At 41.1% G+C, this 21,138-nt stretch overlaps 1 protein-coding gene across 1 annotated transcript; it reads right to left on the bottom strand.

The window, feature by feature from the left end:
* Positions 1 to 1,331: 1,331 nt before the first annotated feature.
* Positions 1,332 to 20,828, bottom strand: si:dkey-110c1.10 (unconventional myosin-Vb). Its single transcript, XM_034146150.1, has 35 exons — positions 20,545 to 20,828; positions 19,795 to 19,905; positions 19,381 to 19,549; positions 18,579 to 18,723; positions 18,274 to 18,430; positions 18,038 to 18,181; positions 17,843 to 17,924; positions 17,586 to 17,693; positions 16,924 to 17,036; positions 15,322 to 15,590; positions 14,745 to 14,826; positions 14,289 to 14,429; positions 13,667 to 13,798; positions 13,432 to 13,515; positions 13,222 to 13,338; positions 13,029 to 13,126; positions 12,822 to 12,908; positions 11,082 to 11,402; positions 10,538 to 10,694; positions 9,512 to 9,751; positions 8,939 to 9,148; positions 8,678 to 8,771; positions 8,436 to 8,584; positions 8,136 to 8,330; positions 7,777 to 7,877; positions 7,251 to 7,365; positions 6,656 to 6,761; positions 5,272 to 5,394; positions 4,553 to 4,704; positions 4,022 to 4,111; positions 3,720 to 3,852; positions 3,331 to 3,628; positions 2,666 to 2,840; positions 2,508 to 2,588; positions 1,332 to 2,438 (listed from the first exon to the last, which is right to left on the bottom strand). Exons 1-35 carry the CDS (start codon positions 20,569 to 20,571, stop codon positions 2,277 to 2,279), a joined length of 4,968 nt encoding a protein of 1,655 aa, XP_034002041.1. The 5' UTR covers positions 20,572 to 20,828; the 3' UTR covers positions 1,332 to 2,276.
* Positions 20,829 to 21,138: the final 310 nt, after the last annotated feature.

Below are 21,138 nucleotides of genomic sequence, written 5' to 3'. Positions count from 1 at the left end.
TGTTTTTGTGCTACTGTAAACATTCCCAACAGCCCTGTTCTTGACTGCCAATGGTAAAATGCTCTGAGGCTAAATATGTGTGTTATAAAAAACCACATCGCACCACATGAAGAGCATGAATAAGTGATGACCTATTACCCATGATCCCTCAGCTGCAGGTGCTATAACCCTGATACCTAGAAGCCAGACCTCTGATAAAGGGCTGCAGATCCAGAGCACACCAGGTCTGGATCTGACATTTAAAAGGGGGCCTACAGCTTAGTAGAGATGTAGTGTGGAAATCTAGAAGCACAGGGTCTTTACTGCACCCATAATAACACATCTATACTCTGATAATTTCATTTATTGTCCGGAAATTGCTTTTAAAATGACAGGAATTACACATCGAGGCGTCAATTCATCCTAGAGATATGTTAAAACTAAGTGTTTGAATTGACTGTCCAGCATGACTCTTAATTCTATTTTCATGAATGCCCGTTTTTTAAAAGATTGATTGGTTTATTTATATATGCGAGATGTGTATGTTTGTCGTGAAGGAAAAAAAAGAAGCATCCAGGCTGTTTAAAAAAGAAGAAAATCTACAGGGTGTTAGTTTTTTCTATTTCTGCCTCTTTTTTAAGTTCCCCCCCCCCCAAAGCACTTGTTCGTAAATGAATAATTTAACAGGACCCCTCTTTTGAACAAAGTGTAAGAACTGAACTCTATGCATCTAGTCTATAAAAATCTATGTAGATGAGTAATTTTCGAAGCAGTCTTATAATGTTTACATTGTGGATTATTCTTATTATATCAGCAAGTGTTTGTCTGATATGTTGTACATGCTGTCTCTCTTGTAATGGGCCAAATATCGCAGCTGTAGTAGAGCCGATTAGAGTCTGAGATTCGTTTGTACAGCCTTTCAGCGCTGAGGAAATTAATCTGGAACAGAGAGATCGATTATTGTCGTTGGGCGTTGTAAATAGCTCGAAACACGTCAGACTATGTGAAGTGAAGTTTGCTGCTCTTTTGTAGAATATTTGCTCTGGGTGCAGTTGACGATGTTGTGTGTGTGTGGGTGCCCAATTTGGATATGTAGCTATTAATGAAAGATATATGAAGACCATGTACACACTGGCGATGGAAAACAAGCCAATTGGATGATTTGATTGGCTGGATTAAGAGCCAAATGAACAAACTGCTAGCTTCTAACTTTAAGTCAAATAACCCATCTACCTATTTAAGTAAACTAAATCTAAACATGTTGTCCCTTTCCGGTGAGTACAAGGTTTACAAAGGACCTCTGCACAGTCTTTTAATAACTTTAAAAAACAGGTACACAACTGTCACATAGCTGGAAATGCCACGAAAAAAGAATCTTTATTTATTGCTGTTGACAATGATATTTCAGTCTCCTCCCTCAGAGGGTCAGTTTGCGTGTTGGGGTGTTGAATTGGCATGTATGCACACAGAAGTTAAGGACGCGTATAAATGTAGAAGCACAAAGAAAAGCACACAGACAGAGCGCAGACAGACATGCATGATCTGTCCTGTCTAGCTGACCCGGCCACGCAGACAGGCGGCTGCTCAGACAGTCCTGTACTTCCAGAAAAAGTGCATGATAGGAACAATGACACTAAAAAGAAAAAAATGTATTGTGCCAGCACGCATAACTACTTGATGTTAAACTGCCAATCGTTGTCTCCTTTTATTTTGATATTTCATTATTGTTTTCTATTTTTCAAATGTTTGTGAATATATAAATATGTATTACTGTGTAGTGATACAAAGTACTCGCATGAGAATTTTTTTATACACGAGATGTTTCTAATTTTTTGCGTTTTTTTTATTCTGGTTGTTCTTATTGGGGGTTAGGGTTACTGGGACTGCAGTCTCGTTGTGTTTCTGCTTCCAATAAAATATGAAAAAAGGCTTAATGTCATTGCTATTTCTTTCAAAATGCACCAAGATATATCTGCACATTTGCTAATCCTGACTACATAATTGCCTAATTTTATCCTTATCTTTACAACATTGTTTAAGCAACACCTCTTCATACCGTTTTAGTTATCTAAGATTTACATGATTAACCTGTGACCTTCTGCAGTTCAGTCACTAATCCACTGATAATTAACATATTAATTAAACAAGGTAAGTGCCACGATACAAAAATCAGGAATTAGGTTCACAACACCTCCTGGAAGTTATTTACATTTCAAAGGACTACATTAAATAGGTTGGAAGTTCAAATTAGATACAAAATTACCACATTTTTAATTGACAAGGGCATGCACGCTGTTCTAGGCTCTGCGTAGAAAGGAGATCTTGAGGGAGTCTGGGATGACTAACTGCTCAGCGTGGAGGGCGGCAGGAGGCGAGAAGGGAAATGTGACAGGAAACACTCGTCTCACATCCATGAGGAGCTGCGGAGGCTGGCCGTCAGAGGAGCCTTTCAGGAGACCCTGGAAGAGACAACTCACATGAGAAACACTGATTTAAATTATTAAAAACATGCAGGATTGAGACATTACCTGGACAGTACGGATGAAATTCAGTGTGACTCTTTCATCGAGGTCACCGTGGGGCGTGTAGAGGGTCAGGATCTTCACAATCTGTAAAATAAAACAGATATTATACTTTAACTGCATTTTTCTCTTATTAGGCCAAAAACAGACAGATGTAGACCCACCTGCTGGCTGGACAGGGCAGTGCAGGTCTGAACGAGGGCCTTTGCATCCGCCTCGCTCTTTTTCCCGGCCTGCAGCAGCTGAACCGCCTGGATGAGGGGCTCCAGTGTGGCCACAGCGCCCCCTGCCTGCAGCCCTTTGCTCCGCAGCCACTCCTCCAGCAGACTCACATTATAGCTTAGTGACAAAAGCAAACAAATAGGCTGATTAAACAGTTATTAAATATGTTTACTAAGATAACATCCTCTCAATGGGGTGAATACAATGATACAAGCACAGCGGGACAAATTAAATTATAAAAAAGGGTCATATACAATTCCATAAAAAAGTCATAGTATAGTATGTCATTGAAATCATAAAAATGTTATACTATAATACGTCCAAAAAGGCAAGTTATAATAGTGTTATATATGCATGCTACACAAATGTCATGTCAATACTTGTATGACATAAGATTACTTTTTTTGACATGTTTATGACATACTGTAATTACTTTTTTTTAGTGTGACTGCTTATATGGCGTGTTTAAGGCATTGTATTAAGACACTTTTATGACATATCAACCTTTTGGAACTTTTCTTTCAGACATTTATAGTATAGCATATCTTAATGAACATATACTATAATATGATATGTGTATATATACTGAATCTGCGTATTTCTCTACCGTATCTGCATGCCGCGGCTCCAGCAGCACATGTCTTTCCTCAGCAGCAGGCTGTTGAGAGCGGAGGCGGAGATGAGGTAGGTGAGCTGGCGGAAGGCCTGCTCCATCTGAGAGGGGGGCAGAGCCTGATGGGACAGGGCGGTGTGCAGCGCCCCCAGCTCCCTCAGCACCGCCGCCATCGATGGAGCATCGCCTCCCACAGGTCGGGGGTCAGAGCCGGCTCGCTTTCTGGACGCTGCCAACTTCACCGTGGAGCCAGAGAGACCGGAGATGGTCTCACTCTCCAGCATAGCAGGGACTAAAGGGAAGAGGCAGCAGGAGGGGAGATGAGAGGAGAAAGTGGAGGGTAGAGACCCATAGCATCAGTGTTGTCTTTATTATAGTGGTACCGATGATGTTCTGCAGGCCTTTTTCAGTGATGGAGAGGAGCTGCTGATAGACCTGGATGCAGAGGTCACTCAGGGCGCGGATCAAGTCACTCAGATCAACGGTCAGAGGAGCTAGGTCGTCCGAGTCAAGGGTCTGAAAAAGTAATCAATGCAATCATACATTCATCAAGGTAACTTGGAATCAATGAATCAGAATCTGATCTACTGGCAAGTTTACACACACTAAGAATTGGCTTTAGTGTGTCATCTTATAAACATAAATATGGTAGGAGAATTGAATAGCAAAAACATGTTCATCCTACCTGTTTCGGGGAGTGCTGGCGCAGCAGGTCGTGCAGCAGACAGGCGTTTTTCAGCCACAGAGCTGTCATGTCTACATCTTTACTGTGTTTCTGCAGGGACAGACAGGATGAAAAAAGGTTATATTGTCACATGGAGATTGACAGTAATGTGATGAAATGATAACACTCAGTGCTATTGGGTATATCTGTAAGAGCTCTATGGGCTTTGCTGTGATTTATTTCGTATTAGATTATATTTACATTATTATACACCTCAGTGGAAACTTGTCTCTGGCTTCTTAAAGTATAGCAAAGGAAAAAGAGAGCATCATTTTATAAAACTGAAGGTGAAATTCCTCTAATATATGTTAAATCGAGCATTTATCTTTTTCCTTAGGGGCCAGGTAGTTGGTCCAAAAAATCTGCAACAAGACTTGAAAGTGGTTCAAAGTCAGTTTGTCCATACTTCTCTGTAAGTGGCATGATGTGCTCCGCTCTTACACATTAAACCTCCACCATATGGTGCACCAAGCAGACTCAGAACGGGGTTACCTTCAGAGCAGCCTTCATGGCGGTGACAGCGGCGCTGCAGAGGGAGCGGGCCTGCGTCTGATCCCCGCTGCAGTCCGCCTGACGGACACAGAGGAAGAGGACGCTGGCAGGCAGGCCGGGAGGAAGAGAGAGGGCGCTGTCCACACGGACGTCTGCTCCACAGACAGAGAGTGTACAAGGTCAGATGTGTCAGCTACAGATCAAGTAGTGGACGTTAAAATGTAATTCTGTGTCACATTATCCTCATACACATTTTTCTGTTGTTGATGTATATTTCACATAAGCAAATGATAACGGCATAATTCCTCCAAGGATTCACTATGATGCAGTCCTAAACTGTGCAAATAAAATAAGGATGGATGCTTGTTGGACATTGTTAAAAGCAGTACAAATACCAGTGAAGAAAATATTGCACTCTTGAATAATTAAATTATAAAAAGATATTACTAGTGATTGAGTTCAAGCTCTCAAATGATTTAATAAAATGTAGATTATTCTATTATATAAGTGTTACTTCAACTGCTTCATTGTCTATAGGCACATTATGGTTTGTAATTTATTTTCATAAATAAAAAAGTTTCAAAAACATCCCCCTATTGGATTTTTCACCAATATTATACGATTATAAGAAGTCATTTATAATTAAAGCCCTTTGTAAAAGCAGGAAAGCTTATGTATTCAAACATATAGTTGTTTATGTTTGTTGTTTACTCTCTCACCTATGATGAGGTTTTTAATGAGCTTGTTTTCATCCTTCTTTCTGCACTCCAGCAAACCAGTGACTGCCGGCTTTGATTGGGAAGGACAGGAGGAAGTCTCTGCTGTGAACGCTGACGGGAGAACTGGAAAACATCACAACACAAACAACTTAAACAACAGCACCAGCAAAAACTAAAAAGACAGGGGAGAACATTAAAGGAGAGGTGTCATGGCCATTTCCACTGATCATAATTCCATTGTTGAGGTATACTAAAATAGATTTATACTGTGCATTTTTCCAAACTCACATTGGTTTCTCATACAGCATCTCTGTAAACTACGTGTATTCACTGAATTTCACTATCTGCCTTTAACGGCTCGTTGTAGCTCCAAAAGCTCCAGCCCCCACCCTCCCTGTGAGCACAGTGTGCTCTGATTGGTCGGGACGTTGTGAATCGCGCTGAGCTCCGTGGAGGTGTTGCTTCCTTGTTTAGGATACATAGCGAAACACAGCCAAACTCATCCTGAGCACACACAAACTCACATCCGAAGTAAAAACAATAAGTGTGGCTTGATATTGAGTAAGAAAAAGGTTGATAAACGCTGTGAGAATGGGTCTGCAGAGAGAATGGGTCTGCAGAGAGAATTTTGCCGCGATCCCAACTGTCTGTTATCAGCCTGCAGCCAGGGAGGAGAAATCAGCAGAGCTGCCTGCTCCCTGCACACAGATGTGTGTGTGAGGAAGTCCGTGGATCGGTCAATTTGGACCAATCAGCGGGGGCTTAACGTAACGGCTCCGCGGACGTAACGTAACGGCTCTTCGGGATTGGTCCATTTCGTTCCGGGTACGGCTTGACATCATGCCGTACCCGGAACTCAAATGGCCAGTGACGTATCTCCAACGAGGCGTTTTGGGGAGGTATTTTCTGTGTTAGAGTTTTACTCGCTACAGGGTGTACTTTGAGGGTTTTGACTCTGCACACCGTTTACATGAATAAAAACCTTCATAACACACAAGGGGACGGGTAATAACCGGAAAAGCATGACATGGGAGCTTTAAATAATGTAATGTTGGACTCAAGTTCATGCATTACCCTCTTGAGATAAAAAGGGCAGTATCATGAAGGCCCTTTATTTATATGAACTTTTGATCTAATGATATAAATAGTGTTTACTCATCTGCTCTTAACTATGTTTCAACATCATTCAATAAATGATCAAAATAAAGCTATATACTATGATGTCATAAAAAGGCATTAAGAGAAGTCATATGTAAAAAAACATTTTTAAACGTTATATTTCATTAATCCCTTTCAGTGATGAAGAAAACCCACCAAACATATTAAATCTGAACGTGCATGGCAAACCAAAAGCTCTGAATTTAAGCTCCTGATGAAACCGTACCTTGTGTCAGGAGTCGTCTGAGCGACACTGTGTTTTTAAGCTCCTTCAGCTCTCTCCTCAGTCTCACACACTCCTGCTCTTTGGCCTCTAGTACTTCCTGCAGCTCCTTCACACACAAACACACACTTGCATTTAGGATTGTTTGGCCTATATATCTAATGTTCTAAAAGCACACTGACCTAGTAGAAACAGTAGAAAAAGCTTGAACTTTTCATCAGGATTACAAGCAGCCAAAATCCACTAGCTCTTACTTTATAGACTGTACAGTATGTGATTAAGTCAAAGAGTGAGGAAAGTGGTAGGAAGGGACTTTTGGGAAGATGGTAGCATAATGACATTACATTACATTACAATACATGTCACTTGTTAGACGCTTTTATCCAAAGCGACTTACATACTCAATACTGTGGCAATTTGGGGTGAAGTGTCTTGCCCAGGGACACAACGACATTCTGACTGCAGTGTGGTTTGAACCTGTGACCCCCTTATCCCAACACCAAGGCTCTATCCACTGCGCCACACGCCACACGCCAATGACCCTTTTTCCTAAACGTATATATCGTTTTTTTTAGCAGAAGTGTTTTTCTTCTTCTACCTGTGGCCCTGCAGCAGAGGAAGAGCCACAGCTAGCTGCACTGATCTGGCCCCTCAGAGCCTCCAGCTCCTCCTCCCTCTGATGGCTCTGACTGCGCAGCTGGCTCTCCAGGAGTCTGCGAGACAAGGGGAGAGATACAACAGGATACCAGAGTTCATACAGTGAAATGCAGTAAATGGACTGCATCTATATACAGCTTTACTAGACCACTCAAAGCACTTTTACAACACACGTCAGCCTTGACTTAATCATGCACATTCATACAGCAGCAGAGGCTTTGAAATGTACAAAGGATTACCAAAGTATCTTCTTCCAAAACGTTCATAACATTCACACACCGTTGACATTCATTTGTGGCTTAGTGATTTGCTTATGGACACTTTGAAACATTGAATGCAGGAGCCAGGGATCAAACCACCGACCCTCTGACTCGTGGACAATCACTCTAACTCCTGAGTCACATCATATATAAATTACAGCATAGAATTTGAGGAGAAGCAAGTTGATACACAGGTAACAGACTGACTTGTTGGCCACTCGAACAGCATCATAAGCGTGTGCCAGGTCCTCTCCTTTCATCTTCACAGCCGGGTCTTTGGCCATGTCCATGCTCACCATCAGCTGATCCTGTCAATGCAAACACAGTGTGGAACATTACTGTCTGATCTGATGAAATAATGTTGCAAGTTCAAAAGCAGGCAGGCCTAGATTCAGCGTTACCAAGTATGATGTTTATTTATATTTTGAGTTGCTTTTTGGGGTTTCTTTTTCAATTTTTGTGGGTAGAAAATATGTTTCTGTTTAATAATGCTCATAAAATGTTTTTTCTACCAAACTTTAGGCAAGTTTTGTGATATTTCTCTTCCAACTCCTACACTCTCTCACCATTGGTGTTTGGAAGCTCCACACTGACTCTCTCCACTCCAGGGTGGGAGAAGTCACGCTGACCCTGCGGACCTCCTCTGGGGAGGGAAAGCATGATGAGAAGGATGAGAAGGGTGACAGCGGGGCGGTGGAGGGAGAGGGAAGTTCTAAACTCAGACTCTGAGTGGAGTCCGTCCTTCTGTGGACTTTGGTGCCCTGTTGAGAAGAGAGAAAATACCCAAAGCAACCAAGAGGGAGTTTTAGACCAAAATAGTATTTCTGTACGAGTATTTAACCGTGTCTGTAGGTGTAGTTATGAACCTCGGTGAGCAGACTCATCTCCCTGAGGTTGTCGTATCTCTGCTCCAGTCTGGTGAAGTCTCTCAGGAGACCCTGGTACTTCCTCCTCTCCTCATCCAGCTCCGCCCTCAGAGATGCACTCGCCTGAGACACAGCCTGCTGCACACACTCTGCACAGAGAGAAACACAGAGAGAGGAAAAACACCCAGGGTTCACCTTTGAAGTATGCAGTATGTGTCATGCTGCAAAGAGAGAAGAACTACCTTCTTGTGCTTGTTCTTGTTCAAACAAGCGAGCAGAGAGATCCTCTTTCTCTTTGCAGAAACCGTCCTTTTCTCTCTGCAGGGCTTGCAACTCCTTAAGGAATATGGGAGATTGAGAATAACTAATTAACATTTCTATCAATTAAGATTGTAAACATGGTCAGGGAAAAGACAATGTTTATTCTTTACATGCAATGAGAACACAACCACCAGCACAGGGTAAAATACTATGTGAAGAAAGTCTTTGTTCAGTAGGCCTACTTGTGTGAGTTGCAGGATGTCCTGTGCAGCTTTCTCCTCAGCTCTCCTCCTTTCCTCCACCTCCTTCTCGCTGATGACAGGGCAGGGTGGAGGTTTCTCTTGTTTCTGGCTCTCCAGTTTCTGTACCGTCACTTTCAGAGCCTCCAGCTCAGCGCTGCCGGCCTCTCGCTCGGCGTGCAGCGTCTCTCTCAAAGCTGCAGCCTCCCTGGCCTGGACAAAAACAAACTCAACTTTGAATATGAAATACAATGACTACTTGAGAGACAACCAAATCAGAAACAAGTGTACAAATAAATGTCTATCAACAAGGACGTTTGTTGGTCTGAACCACTTGGGATCCTTGCACGCACATAATGTATCTACGAGCCTTATAGACAGTTGGAGAGAGACAGGACAGCACAACTTTGAGTCAACCATTTTGGACAATAAAACCCCACATGGCCAGCATTTCAAACCTCCCCTTCCCCTCGGTAAAACATACAGAAATTCCTCTCAACCCTTATGCTTATACTAGAGATATTTGAGTTTGAGTTTACAAGGATCACAACACAGGACCAAACTCCCTTCACGCACCTCCTGGTCTGCTCTGAGCTGCAGCTGCATCAGTTTGACCTCCATGCCCTTGTTGAGCTCTCTGAACTTCTCCACGGATCGGGCCTCTGTCTTCAGTTTCATCAGCTCTCTCCTGGCAGCCCTGCGGCGCGCGCAGCACTGCATGAACACCACCGCCGCACGAACCCGCCTGTACGCCCGCCTTGCCATCCACCCACGCACCCTCGCCTGGAGCAGCACAGCAGCACGCTCCACCAACACCTGAGGAGGAAAGAGTTTAGACTTTTAACGGAGGTTATATATGTATACTCAGGGGTGGAATGAAATTAAGTACATTAGTAAAGTAATGTAATTAGGTACTAAAGTGTCATGCTTGTACATAACTTGAGCACTTCTTTTTTGTTCTATTTTGTCATTCTGTCTATTCTACAAAATTCATATTTTTTACTCAGCTACGTTAATTCAACAATAATAATTAGAAGCTACTTATAAAGTAGTTTTCCTATTAGTGGCTATACAAATAAAACACCAGATTTTGTTTTAATATTATACGTTTAGTACAGTACCACTGTACTAAAGATTATGTACCAATAAGACCTTACATTTGGGTCAACATTTGGGTCAACATTGACAAACTAGAAAATGTAAATGCTATTACATGTATTTGTTAATGATAAAAGCAGAATAATATGCTATCCTATAATAAGATAATACTTTGAAAAGAGCTATTGTGCATACTGAGTACGTTTACTTCTAATACTTTAGGTACATTTAGCTGATAGTACTTCTAAACATTGACTCAAGCAACATTTAGAATTTTTGATTTTGAAATGTAATGGAGGATTTTAAGACGAAAGTATTTCTACTATTAATTATATTTTAACTGTGTAACTACATTTGACTTCTATCGTAAACAGAACATAATCAAACGTTTAAAGAAGTGCTGACGAAAAAACATTTGAAATACGCGGGTGGAGGTTGCTTTTTAAAGATCTACTCGAGCAGTAAGTGTTAGTGTAGTAATGATTAAGGCTGTAATGTGCTGACCTGTCTGTATCTGCGGCGGGCCATGGTTCCTCTGCTGAAGGCCTGGATGGTGATGGTGGCCTGTCGGATCATGAGGAACAGCTGCCTGACGGCCACCATGCGGTATGTCTTCTGGATCACTAGAGCAGCCTTAGTGTAGCGCATAGTCAGGGCCAGTCTGCAGCCAGGAGGATGAATGGGACAATTAAGTATTTATCTGGCAATTTCTTTTTTGAGGATTTACAAAATGAACAAAAAATTAAGAAAATAACAAAACTAGCACTATTTTTATGGTTATTTAGCAGAATATTGTGCAGTGTAAAATACATTGTAGCTCACCTGAAATAGTTTGAAACATAAAACTATTATCATCGCAAAGATCTTTAACCAACCCTTTATAGTAAATGTTTATAAAAATACAGAAAAATAATCATTTTTTATCACTGAAAGGTAATAGAAAGTATATTGTGAGGTTAAACAACATTTGTCCCTAAAGATCTGTCACTTAAAAAATAAAAAGTGAGGTTTACTTTGATAAAGAAACATTTTAATGTCCTCTCCTCACCGCCTGGCTAGAGCTCCTCTGCAGTATCTCTGGATGGTGACGGTCGCCCAGCTGATCCGGGTGAATCTGACCCGGGCGAGCCATCCTCTGACCCGGCTCTGGATGATCACCGCGGCGACACGCAGCTTCTCAGCTCTCAGCCTCTCCAGGAGAGCCACCTGACCGGCCCGGAAAAACACTTTGGTCTTCCCGAAGCAGTACTGGTCCGGGTCCGGGATGAGCTGAGGCAGGGTGAGTCTGCAGGAGGCCTGAGCCTGATCCTGGGTCAGGGGACCGTGAAGCAGGAGGCGGTACCTGCAGAAGAACTCCTCGTACGTCCACCTGGAGATAAAGAGTTGGGATGGAAATCTCAAAGGTCACCTATTATACTGTTTTTCATCAATATATTATAGGTCTCAGATAAATACAAAACATGTCTCTGAAGTGTTTGGCTCCAAACACCAAACAGATCATTGTAGCATCCCATAATCCCCTCTGTTTCAGCCCTGTTTCAAAAGTGCTGATTCTGTGTCTGATACTTTAGATGAAAATAAGGAGCCACGCCCCTCTAAGAGATATTTGGTTAAAAATAACTCAATGGTGCTCTAGGAGGGGATTCAGGTGATAAGGTGGGGGGGTGGGGGGGGGGGGGGGGGGGGTTACCCTGGTTGGTGATTGGCTAACACAAGCCAAAAAAACGTCATGACATCATAAAGTGGCCAAAATCTGATCAGCTCATTTTCAGACAGGTTTTTATATAAATGGATCAGGACAAAAAGAGAGAGAATCTTTTTTCCTGAGACTTTCAGAATCTCGTTCCACAGAGGGGACACATGCTGATGTATAAAAGACATGAAAAAGTGGATTTTGCATAATAGGTGACCTTTAAAGAAAACAGCTTTATACTTATAGGAAGGATAGTAGGCCTCTTTTTCTTTTGGTCCAATCTTTATTAACTTGACATTATTTTTACTGTAGTTATGTCACTGAAGTGAACATTTAAAAAAAATATATATATAAAGAGACATATTACAGTACTGATTATTTATACTAATATGCTTTCAGTATTTTTTATTTCATGTTGGTGCGTTTGATGAAACTTGTACATTTGAGATTTGAGAGATGGTTTTATTGTTTAAAGATGAGCAACAAAATCACACTATTTACACTATGTATACTATTACATTACATGTCACTTGTTAGACGCTTTTATCCAAAGCGACTTGCATACTCAATACTGTGGGCAATCCCCACAGGAGCAATTTGAGGTGAAGTGTCTTGCCCAGGGACACAACGACATGCTGACTGCAGTGGGGTTTGAACCTGTGACCTGATCCGAAAACCAACACACAACCCACTGCACCACACGCCCCCTATTAGCTTAATAAAAAAATACTGGAAGTCAATAAATAATTTTCATGTATCTCAAGCATGTTTTATGTCTCTAAAACATTCAAAGTAAATTGTGAGAACATATAGCAAAAAACTAAAACAAATGCTGCTTAAAAGGTAGTAATAATTCTAATAAAAAAAGAACTTGACGTTAATGGTCTAGTTACCACAAATTGCTGTAGTTACAGAAATCCCTAGTAAATTCCTGTAAGATTAATGTGTTTAAGAAAAACTCAACTCTGTTCCATGCGTTTCTTTCATCAATAAAGAGTTAGAGGAGAATGGCAACTCCTAATATCCTCTCCAATATGATTTTCTTTGCATCAATTTGCAGAGTATATGATTTGATGTCTAGGAAATATTCAGTACCTGGATGGAAAACCTGCAGCACTGATACGAATTGTCTCCAGCACCCCACAGGCTCTCAGCTGCTGGACCGTCCTTCTAGGGTCAAACCTAAGAAAAAGCAATGGAACAAAAAAAGGATGTCATGCTGCTGTGTGCACACATCAGTGTCAGAAAAAACACAAATTCAAATTGCATAAATGTGCAATTTTGTGGAGAACAAAGACATACATAAATGGTTCTTTGAGATCGTTGGGTTTAATACAGCGGACATAGTGAGGAGTGGTGCTGTTCAGAGTGTCCATTAGCATCTCTAGGGACTGTCGGAACTGACACCAACACAATGAAAACAAAACAAAACGTTACAGACAAATTGCTGCATGAAAAATGAAGTGATTAGAATATGAAAGTCATACCAGCTCACCTGGAAACCCACTGTCAGTTTATGTTCTCTGGTGGCTCTTTTTCCTGAGCGAACACTTCCATTAGCCACAGATGGAGCGTTTCCCTGCTGCTGGAACAACTCGGCCACCAGCTCGGACTGACACACACATGACAACACACACAGAGAAAAGTCAGTGATCACAAAGTCACATAGAAACTAAATTAAATAGAATACATAGAAAATATCTACCTGACTTGCTCGGAGGATGTTAATGAGCTCCTCAAAGACTGTGTCTCGATTCTTTCCTAAGAAGCCATCACATTCATATTGCACCTGATGAAAAAAGGGAAACTGTCATTAGAAATAACATAAACTGGAAAAAGAGACTTTTTCACATATTGAGGCTTCTCATTGGGGAACTATCCTACAGTCCACAGATGAACAGTATTCCTAGAGTTTCTCTGTGTTGACCTTCATCACTCACCGTGTCAGCGAAGTGCAGAACGACGAAGGCGCTGTTGGACATGCGGGGTTTCTGGAAGTGAGGGTGGGGCTTGCTGCTCAGGTGTTGGTCGTACAGCTTCCGTACCCAGCTTTCATCTGAACCTTTGGGCATCTGGTGAGTAACACAGACAATTACCACAGAGACAAAAGATTAACAGATTATCACTGCTCATATGCAAAACATACGGAATACTATTTTATTTCATATGTTTTCTTATTTAATTGTTGCCTTTAATCAGCACTGTCCCATCGCTGTTGTAACACTGAACATTTCCATGCTGTGAAACAAAAAAAGGCTTTCTTATTTTATTTATTTTGACTCAAGCCAGTGAGATGAACACTTGCAAGGCAAGGCAAGTTTATTTATATAGCACCTTTCAACACAAGGCAATTCAAAGTGCTTTACAAAAATGAAAGACATTAAGAAAATGGCATTTAAAAACAGTCATTAAAAAGCAAAGATAATAAAATAAACATTAAAAGAAAAAATACATGAATAAAAGTTACAGTGCAGTTAAAGATATTAATTTTAATGTGTAGATTGAGCCGAATGTGAAGGAGATAGGAAAAGACAGATGAGAGAGGGAGACAGCAGCACTGACCCTGCACTCCTCGTCCAGCAGATCGAACAGGCCCAGCTGCCCCTCGATCAGATTGATGCACAGCTGATTGTCACTGAACTCGATCCGGCTCCAGGCCAGCTCCTCCCGGATGTATTCCTCCTGCTCCAAGTGGAACACATGCTGCGGACGAACACACAATATAAATATAAAACTTCAAAAAGATTGAGACAAAGTGAAAGAAATTGCAATGGCTCTCGACAGAAAGTTAAAGGAGGCAGACGATCCTGAAGATATAAATATGGTCAACACAGTGAAGCTAGCTTTGCTTTGAAACACAGATCATCACGCAGAAAGACAGTATGTGCTTGTTTTGGGCTGATTGAGGAGTTTAACAAGAATGATTTTGCTATTAGCATGTTCAAGAATAATGAGTCTACCTGTAAACACCAATACACATAGGGGGAGAAAGACATGTTTTCCTGTAAAGTGACTTACCCTGTTGAACTGCTGTTGCAGTTTTTCATTGGCATAATTTATACAGAACTGCTCAAAACTGTTCCGGTCAAAAGTCTCAAACCTGCACAGAGATCATCAGTTAGATTTGTAATAAAACCCTGAAGATATGAACAACAATGTTAAAAATAAAAGGACAGTTCAGTCTAAACCTATACAGTCTATGGTCTAAACTCAAAACCACAATTGTTTTCCTCTTTAATGTATTGTTATTTATCCATTTAGATTGTTTTGCTGTGAGTTGCAGAGTGTTGGAGATATCCTCTCTTGAATATAGTGGAACTTAATGGCAGTTGACCTTTGGTGCTCAAAGCTACAAACAATTTGAAAAACTCAAAAGCAATGTCTCTTTCCAGAAATCATGATGCGGTGCTTTTTCATGCTGCAACTATTTTCTTTCTACCCAACTCTACCTAGCAGAAGGATGAATGCATCTACTCGACAAGACAATTCGGCACCAAAACCATCTACATTCACAAATAGCACTACATGTAAGGGTTTTTGTGTAATAAGTCCACACACATTATACATATCCAGTGTCACAGAGCTCATCCCTCACCCATAGATGTCAAGCACCCCTATAAAGGACTTGGTTTGTCCCTTCTGGCTGTGCAGGGCGGAGTTGAGCCTCTGGACAGTCCATGTGAACAGCTGACCATAGATGTGTTTGGAGAGGGCATCTCTGGCTTCTAAGGCCTGCTGACCGGACACCGGCTTCACCAGCATCTCCCCCCCCACAGCCAGCCTGCGGTGACACAGCCAGTGGGCCGTCTGAGGTCCGTCCACTCCCAGCAGCTTAGAGAAGACTGCCAGGGGGCGGTCGTCTGCCTGAGAAGAAACAAAATAATCAGAAAGACTATATAGACAATGTATTTGTTGTATTGTCTCACAAAGCATGTGCAATGTTTTGTATTTCTTCTTCTTGTGTGTTTGAATTGTCTTTGTTTGTAATTTATTAATGTACCTTTGGCTGGGATTTGTTTAAAGGGGACCTATCATGCAAAATTCACTTTTGTATGTCTTTTGTATGTCTATACATCAATATGTGTCCCCGGTGAGTCAGGGAACTCACGCAGCATCATGAAATAAAACCCTCTCTCTTTTCCTCCGTACCCAAATCTCTAAAACCGGGGGTACAACGGAGCTGATCCAGATTTGCGTCCGATATGACGTAATATCGGAAATGTGGACCTACGGCACTATCAGAAAGTTGCTATGCCCGACTGTTTTGGACGTAATATGGTCGGTGTTTACACTAGCATCGCTAACACTCAGACCTAACCTGTACTGGAGAGCATGTGTGTGAAGAAGCAGGAAATAAAAAGGAACTCACCTTGTGGTATAACCGGCAAGAGAGAAAGCCTTTGAGCTCCATACTGTTTCAGAAATAATCCATGATATGGAGTTTCATCACGGCAGTATTTTGTTTAGACAGTAGCTGCCGGGTCCCGCATGAGCTCAGCCCCCTCCTTTTTTTTTTTATCAATTCTTTTTTTTTTTAAAGCTTTATACCCAAAATCAGCACTTTTGAAACAGGAAGTGAAATAGAGGGATATGAGGCATGGCTAGAATGGGTGATCTGTTTGGTATTTAGAGCAAAACACTTCATAGACATGTTTTTATTTATATATAAAGAGACCTATGCTATTGCCTAAAAATAGCATGATAGGTGCACTTTAAGTTGAATGCAGCTGTGTAGCACATTGGCCCCAAAATACATTTCCACTCAAGTTTGCACAAGTTTTTCTTATCTTATCTTTCATATACTATCTTATCTTAGTTTCTTATCATTTTAATTCAGGTTGAAGGCTTACATTTTTGCCGCTGCATTCTGGTATATCAAATCACTATTCATATATTTCACTGCACTGTAACTTTAATTGTTTTATATTCTCATTATATTTTTAGCTTGTTTTAATTTGTGTGTTTTTTTGTGTGTGTTTTTAAATGTACTAAAATGTCATTCTGTAATGAGTTTCTGTTTCACTTTTTTTCAATCTTAATGCTTTTTAAAAACACTGTTTAGAAATGCACTGTATAAATAAACGTGTCTTGCCTTACAGTAGATGCACTGATAAAGGAAGTTGAATGATAGCTGAGGGATAATATATAGAAGATCTAGATTACTGCAAGTGAGAGGAGAGATTAATGTATTTCTTACATCAATATAACTCCGGTCAGAATTTCTCCCACTGGCCTGGATGTTGACATTTCCGAGGTGCAGAACAGCTGCCAGGATCCTGAAGAGCTCCATCTGCTGGTCAGGCTGCACACCTGCATGATGAACAAATACACCAATAATCTTGCATTATCTTCATTAATTGACAACATGATTTAATCACATTAATGTCACCTGAGTCTGAACAGGTGGATGCATTGTGTACATGTTTGTGTGTGTAGAAAGCTTGTATTTTATAATCTTGTGGGGACATACATCTGTTTCCACAGCCAAGTTGTGGGGACTTGACTTAATTATGGGGACAATGGACAAGTTAGAGTAAGGATCCTACCAGTAGTGTTTATAGTTATGGTTAGATTAGTGTGGACATGAATATACGTCAATGTAATGTCTTCTAAATTGATGGAAACATGACTGTGTTTATCAGAATGAGAATCAGAAACTGGTTTATTACCAGGTAGGTTCACACGTACGAGGAATTTGACTAGGTGTCGTGGTGCATACATAAAATAAAAAACAAAAATGTAAAAATGAACACAGTAATACAAATATAGTAAGATAGCAATAAAATAAAGCAGTAATTTACATTGAAATAGAATGCAATATTTAATTATGTATGGTGTCTGAGAGTAAGCGTACTCTACCCAGGATGGTGAAAGCGTTGCGAGTGCGCTCCAGGTCCAACAGGTCATCAGTGCCAGGAATCTGCATCTCTCCTCCCTGGCTGGTGTAGCGGAAATTCTCAGGTGCATCTGGAGGAAAAACACAGAGCACAGTCAGGCTGCATGCAACATGGACAGTGTTATATACAACAGATACAGAACTCAGTGAATGGAAAAGGTGTAGACATGGTAACATTTTATAAGAAAAATAAATGATGGGGATGCCTGTGAAGTCTCACCCAGTTTAAAGGATCTAATTTCAGGCAACTCTCTGGAGGCACACAGCTGGTAGAAGATGTGGTAGTTCCTCTCTGCTGATGCCTTACATGCACATAAGACAGAAATGTTCATTAACATATGCATAATCCATAAATGAGTTACATTAAACCTCAGAATAAATGGGAAATTATTCAAATGCAATAAAGCTTGCTTACTTGGAAGACAACCCTAGACTTTTCCAGGAGATACGTCCTCATGTTCGCCCCGATGATGTCTCCTTTTCTGCCAAAGCCGATCTCGATGTACTTCCCAAAACGACTACTGTTGTCATTGCGAGTGGTTTTAGCATTCCCAATAGACTGTAGGTAAAAGCATGTGTTTTGCAAAATAAACATCAATGACAGGTAAAAACTATTTTTGAAAGCGCTAAATGTGTTTAATGGTCCATCACCTCCATGATTGGGTTGGAGGCCAGAACCCTCTCCTCCACGCTGGTCTGCTGGGCCGCTCCTCCGACCACAGCAAAGTATCGCATGGTGAATTTGGCTGAGACTGTTTTCCCCGAGCCAGACTCTCCACTGATGATGATCGACTGGTTTTTATCCTCCCTGTACACACAGATACCATGAATACCACATCCCATAAAGTTATGCTGAGACCATCACTGTGGTTGTTACAGTACAGTGTAAGCAATTAAAGTAGGTTGTACTGTATAATGGTTGAAATGTTTCTGGTTGTTGTCACATGACCTCTGACCTGATCATGGTGCGGTAGGCTTCCTCGGCCACAGAAAAGATGTGAGGCTCCATGTCGGCCATGTCCTGCCCGCTGTAAGCATCGATCACCTCCTCTCCATATATGGGCAGCTGGTCATAGGGATTAATGGCCACTAACACGATACCTGGAGCGACAGGAAAGTCACATCAGTAAGATACTCTGGATATTGATAGGCTAATAATGACAAAAAAAATAGAAATACTGTTTTTGTAATAGCTTTATGGTGTTTTTATTTGTATAGAAAAAGCACTTATATAAGTCTCAGTATTATAGAGTACACATGTTTTAATTGTACACGTACTAACTTAAGCATTCCCAGTGCAACCGAAAATACAAATAAGAAAAGATACTGTTTCAAAAACCCACAGTTTTAGTCTTAATCGAACCAAGCAGACGCAATGAAATGCCTTTGTCAACTAAACTAACCCTAACATAAGTTGTTATCTCAAAAACTACAAACGTTTGAAGTAAAGTAAAAAAAAGAAATTGATTTTATTTAAATGGGCAAGGTGACTTTAAGAAAACTTTGCATCATCTAAAAAAGTAATTGCATCTTAAAACAGTAGCAGCAAGGGAGTTCCCTCCTCAACCTTTGACCTACAGTAATATATCGATCACTATGAGCTGTTATCTTGCAGACAGAAGCACACAGGAGCTGCATGTTGCACACATCTCAAACACCTGCTGTGACTAATGTTGGCCACTATAAGTAGAGCAATCATCCCTTATGTAGCTCCTATTCCCTCTCTCTGCAGTCTGCATTTGCACATTCAGAGCTCACCACAGTACGTGTAGATGCTGTTGTAGTCCAGGAATCGAACCCGCAGGTTGTGCAGGACAGCAGGTTCATGGAGGAAGCTGAGAGCCGTCAGGTTGTTCTCCCCCTCCAGTATGTCAGGGTTCCCCGGCGGGGGGAGATCAGAGGGGGACGCCAAAGGGAAATGGGCCTCCTTCCAATGGAGAAGGATTCAAGATTCAAGGCTTTTATTGTCATTTGTACTTAGCTGCAGTGTAGATATGTCAATGAAAATCTTAGGTCGCGGGCTCCTCCAACAGGAAGATAGAAATTATTTGAATGGGAAATGTAAAGTGTTTCATGAAAATATAGAAGGCACTGGAGTGTAGCATATTTTTTATAAGGATCATGAGCCTTCACATTAAATTGTGGATAATATCAAGATACAGCATGTCTCACCTCCCCATCAGAGAGCTGTAGCAGCAGGTTATTATCTCCGGGGCTGTAGTCCTTGAGGAGCAGAGCTGACACCCAAACAGCATCCGGGTCAGGAACCCACACCCTTGCTCCCTAACAAGGGAACACATTAGATTTAAAAAATGTAACAGACACACCATTTTTTTTTAAACATTTAAATAAAGAAGGGAAGAGATTCTGCAGGTTTGACACTCTTTGCATTTTATAGACCATTTTTGGAGTCCAGAAACGAGAGATTTTTTACAGCTTTTTATTTTCTATTCTGACACGCTTAGGATACATGAATTTCCTGGCCCCACCCAGACATTTGTCAGCCATCAGCATAAAAGGCTCCTAAACGATGTTAAAAATTAACACTGGTCATCCTACTCTAAATTGGATTACCCATTACCTACTTCCAACATATGTAATTTGCTTATTATTCTTCCCATTTTACAAATAAAGGTTAAATCAACATATTACAATTTCCTACTCTTATGAGTTTACACATAGAAAGATTAAAACACGTTTTAACATAAAACCTATTAATTGTTGACACAAATCAGGAAAGGCTTTCATTTGGGCACTGAAACATATTCTATAAAATACATGAATGGCAAAGATTAACACACACATACGAGATATGTCTTATGAATACATACATACCTAGTAATGTTTTATATATCATAACCAGTACTCTTTTGGTAAACCCTTCAGAGGTTTTGAAAAAACAAACATTTAAGCTAGTCTTACCTTGCTGTATAGCTCCAGTGAGGTCATCTTAACGTCTTTAAAGCATGCAGGTATATATCATTATGAGGTTAAATCAACAGGAGCAACATCCACACATCCCTCTGAAGGAACTGTCTGTTTCCTCCACACTTCTGCAGAAGAGCCACTTTGTGTCCTGCTGACAGTTCTTTGTACTTTGTCCAGGCTCACACGGAGGCATGAGGATCGTCAAGTTAACTGTTATGGGAGGATGCAGTGATTGGACGGAGGGGTTTCTCCATTTAAATGTGCAGTGTGCACCAATAAATCCAGAACATGTGGTAATTTAAAAGCCTACTTTAGGGGGATTCAGGTGCATCCACATCCATGTTAAACTATTGTGACGACCCCTCCACACCACGTGGGGTGCCATCTGTTTGTGTGTGTTTGTGGGTGTTTGCAGGTTCCAGTGCCTAATGAGCTGCACCTGTCAGTTGAGCTGCACTTGCTGGAAGCCTAAAAGGGGAGCCAAGTCGGATACGTCGCTCTCTCACTCCTCTGGGCACTCTCTCCGTGCCAGCCTCGGGGATCTGTTGCTGGTTCCATTTACTTGTTTGTTTATTATGAATAAACGAT

The sequence above is a fragment of the Trematomus bernacchii genome, unplaced genomic scaffold (assembly GCF_902827165.1).
Source record: "Trematomus bernacchii unplaced genomic scaffold, fTreBer1.1, whole genome shotgun sequence".
In the NCBI taxonomy this organism is placed as follows: Eukaryota; Metazoa; Chordata; class Actinopteri; order Perciformes; family Nototheniidae; genus Trematomus; species Trematomus bernacchii.
The sequence above is the reverse complement of the archived record's forward strand: the minus strand, read 5'-3'. Positions and strand labels throughout refer to the sequence as shown.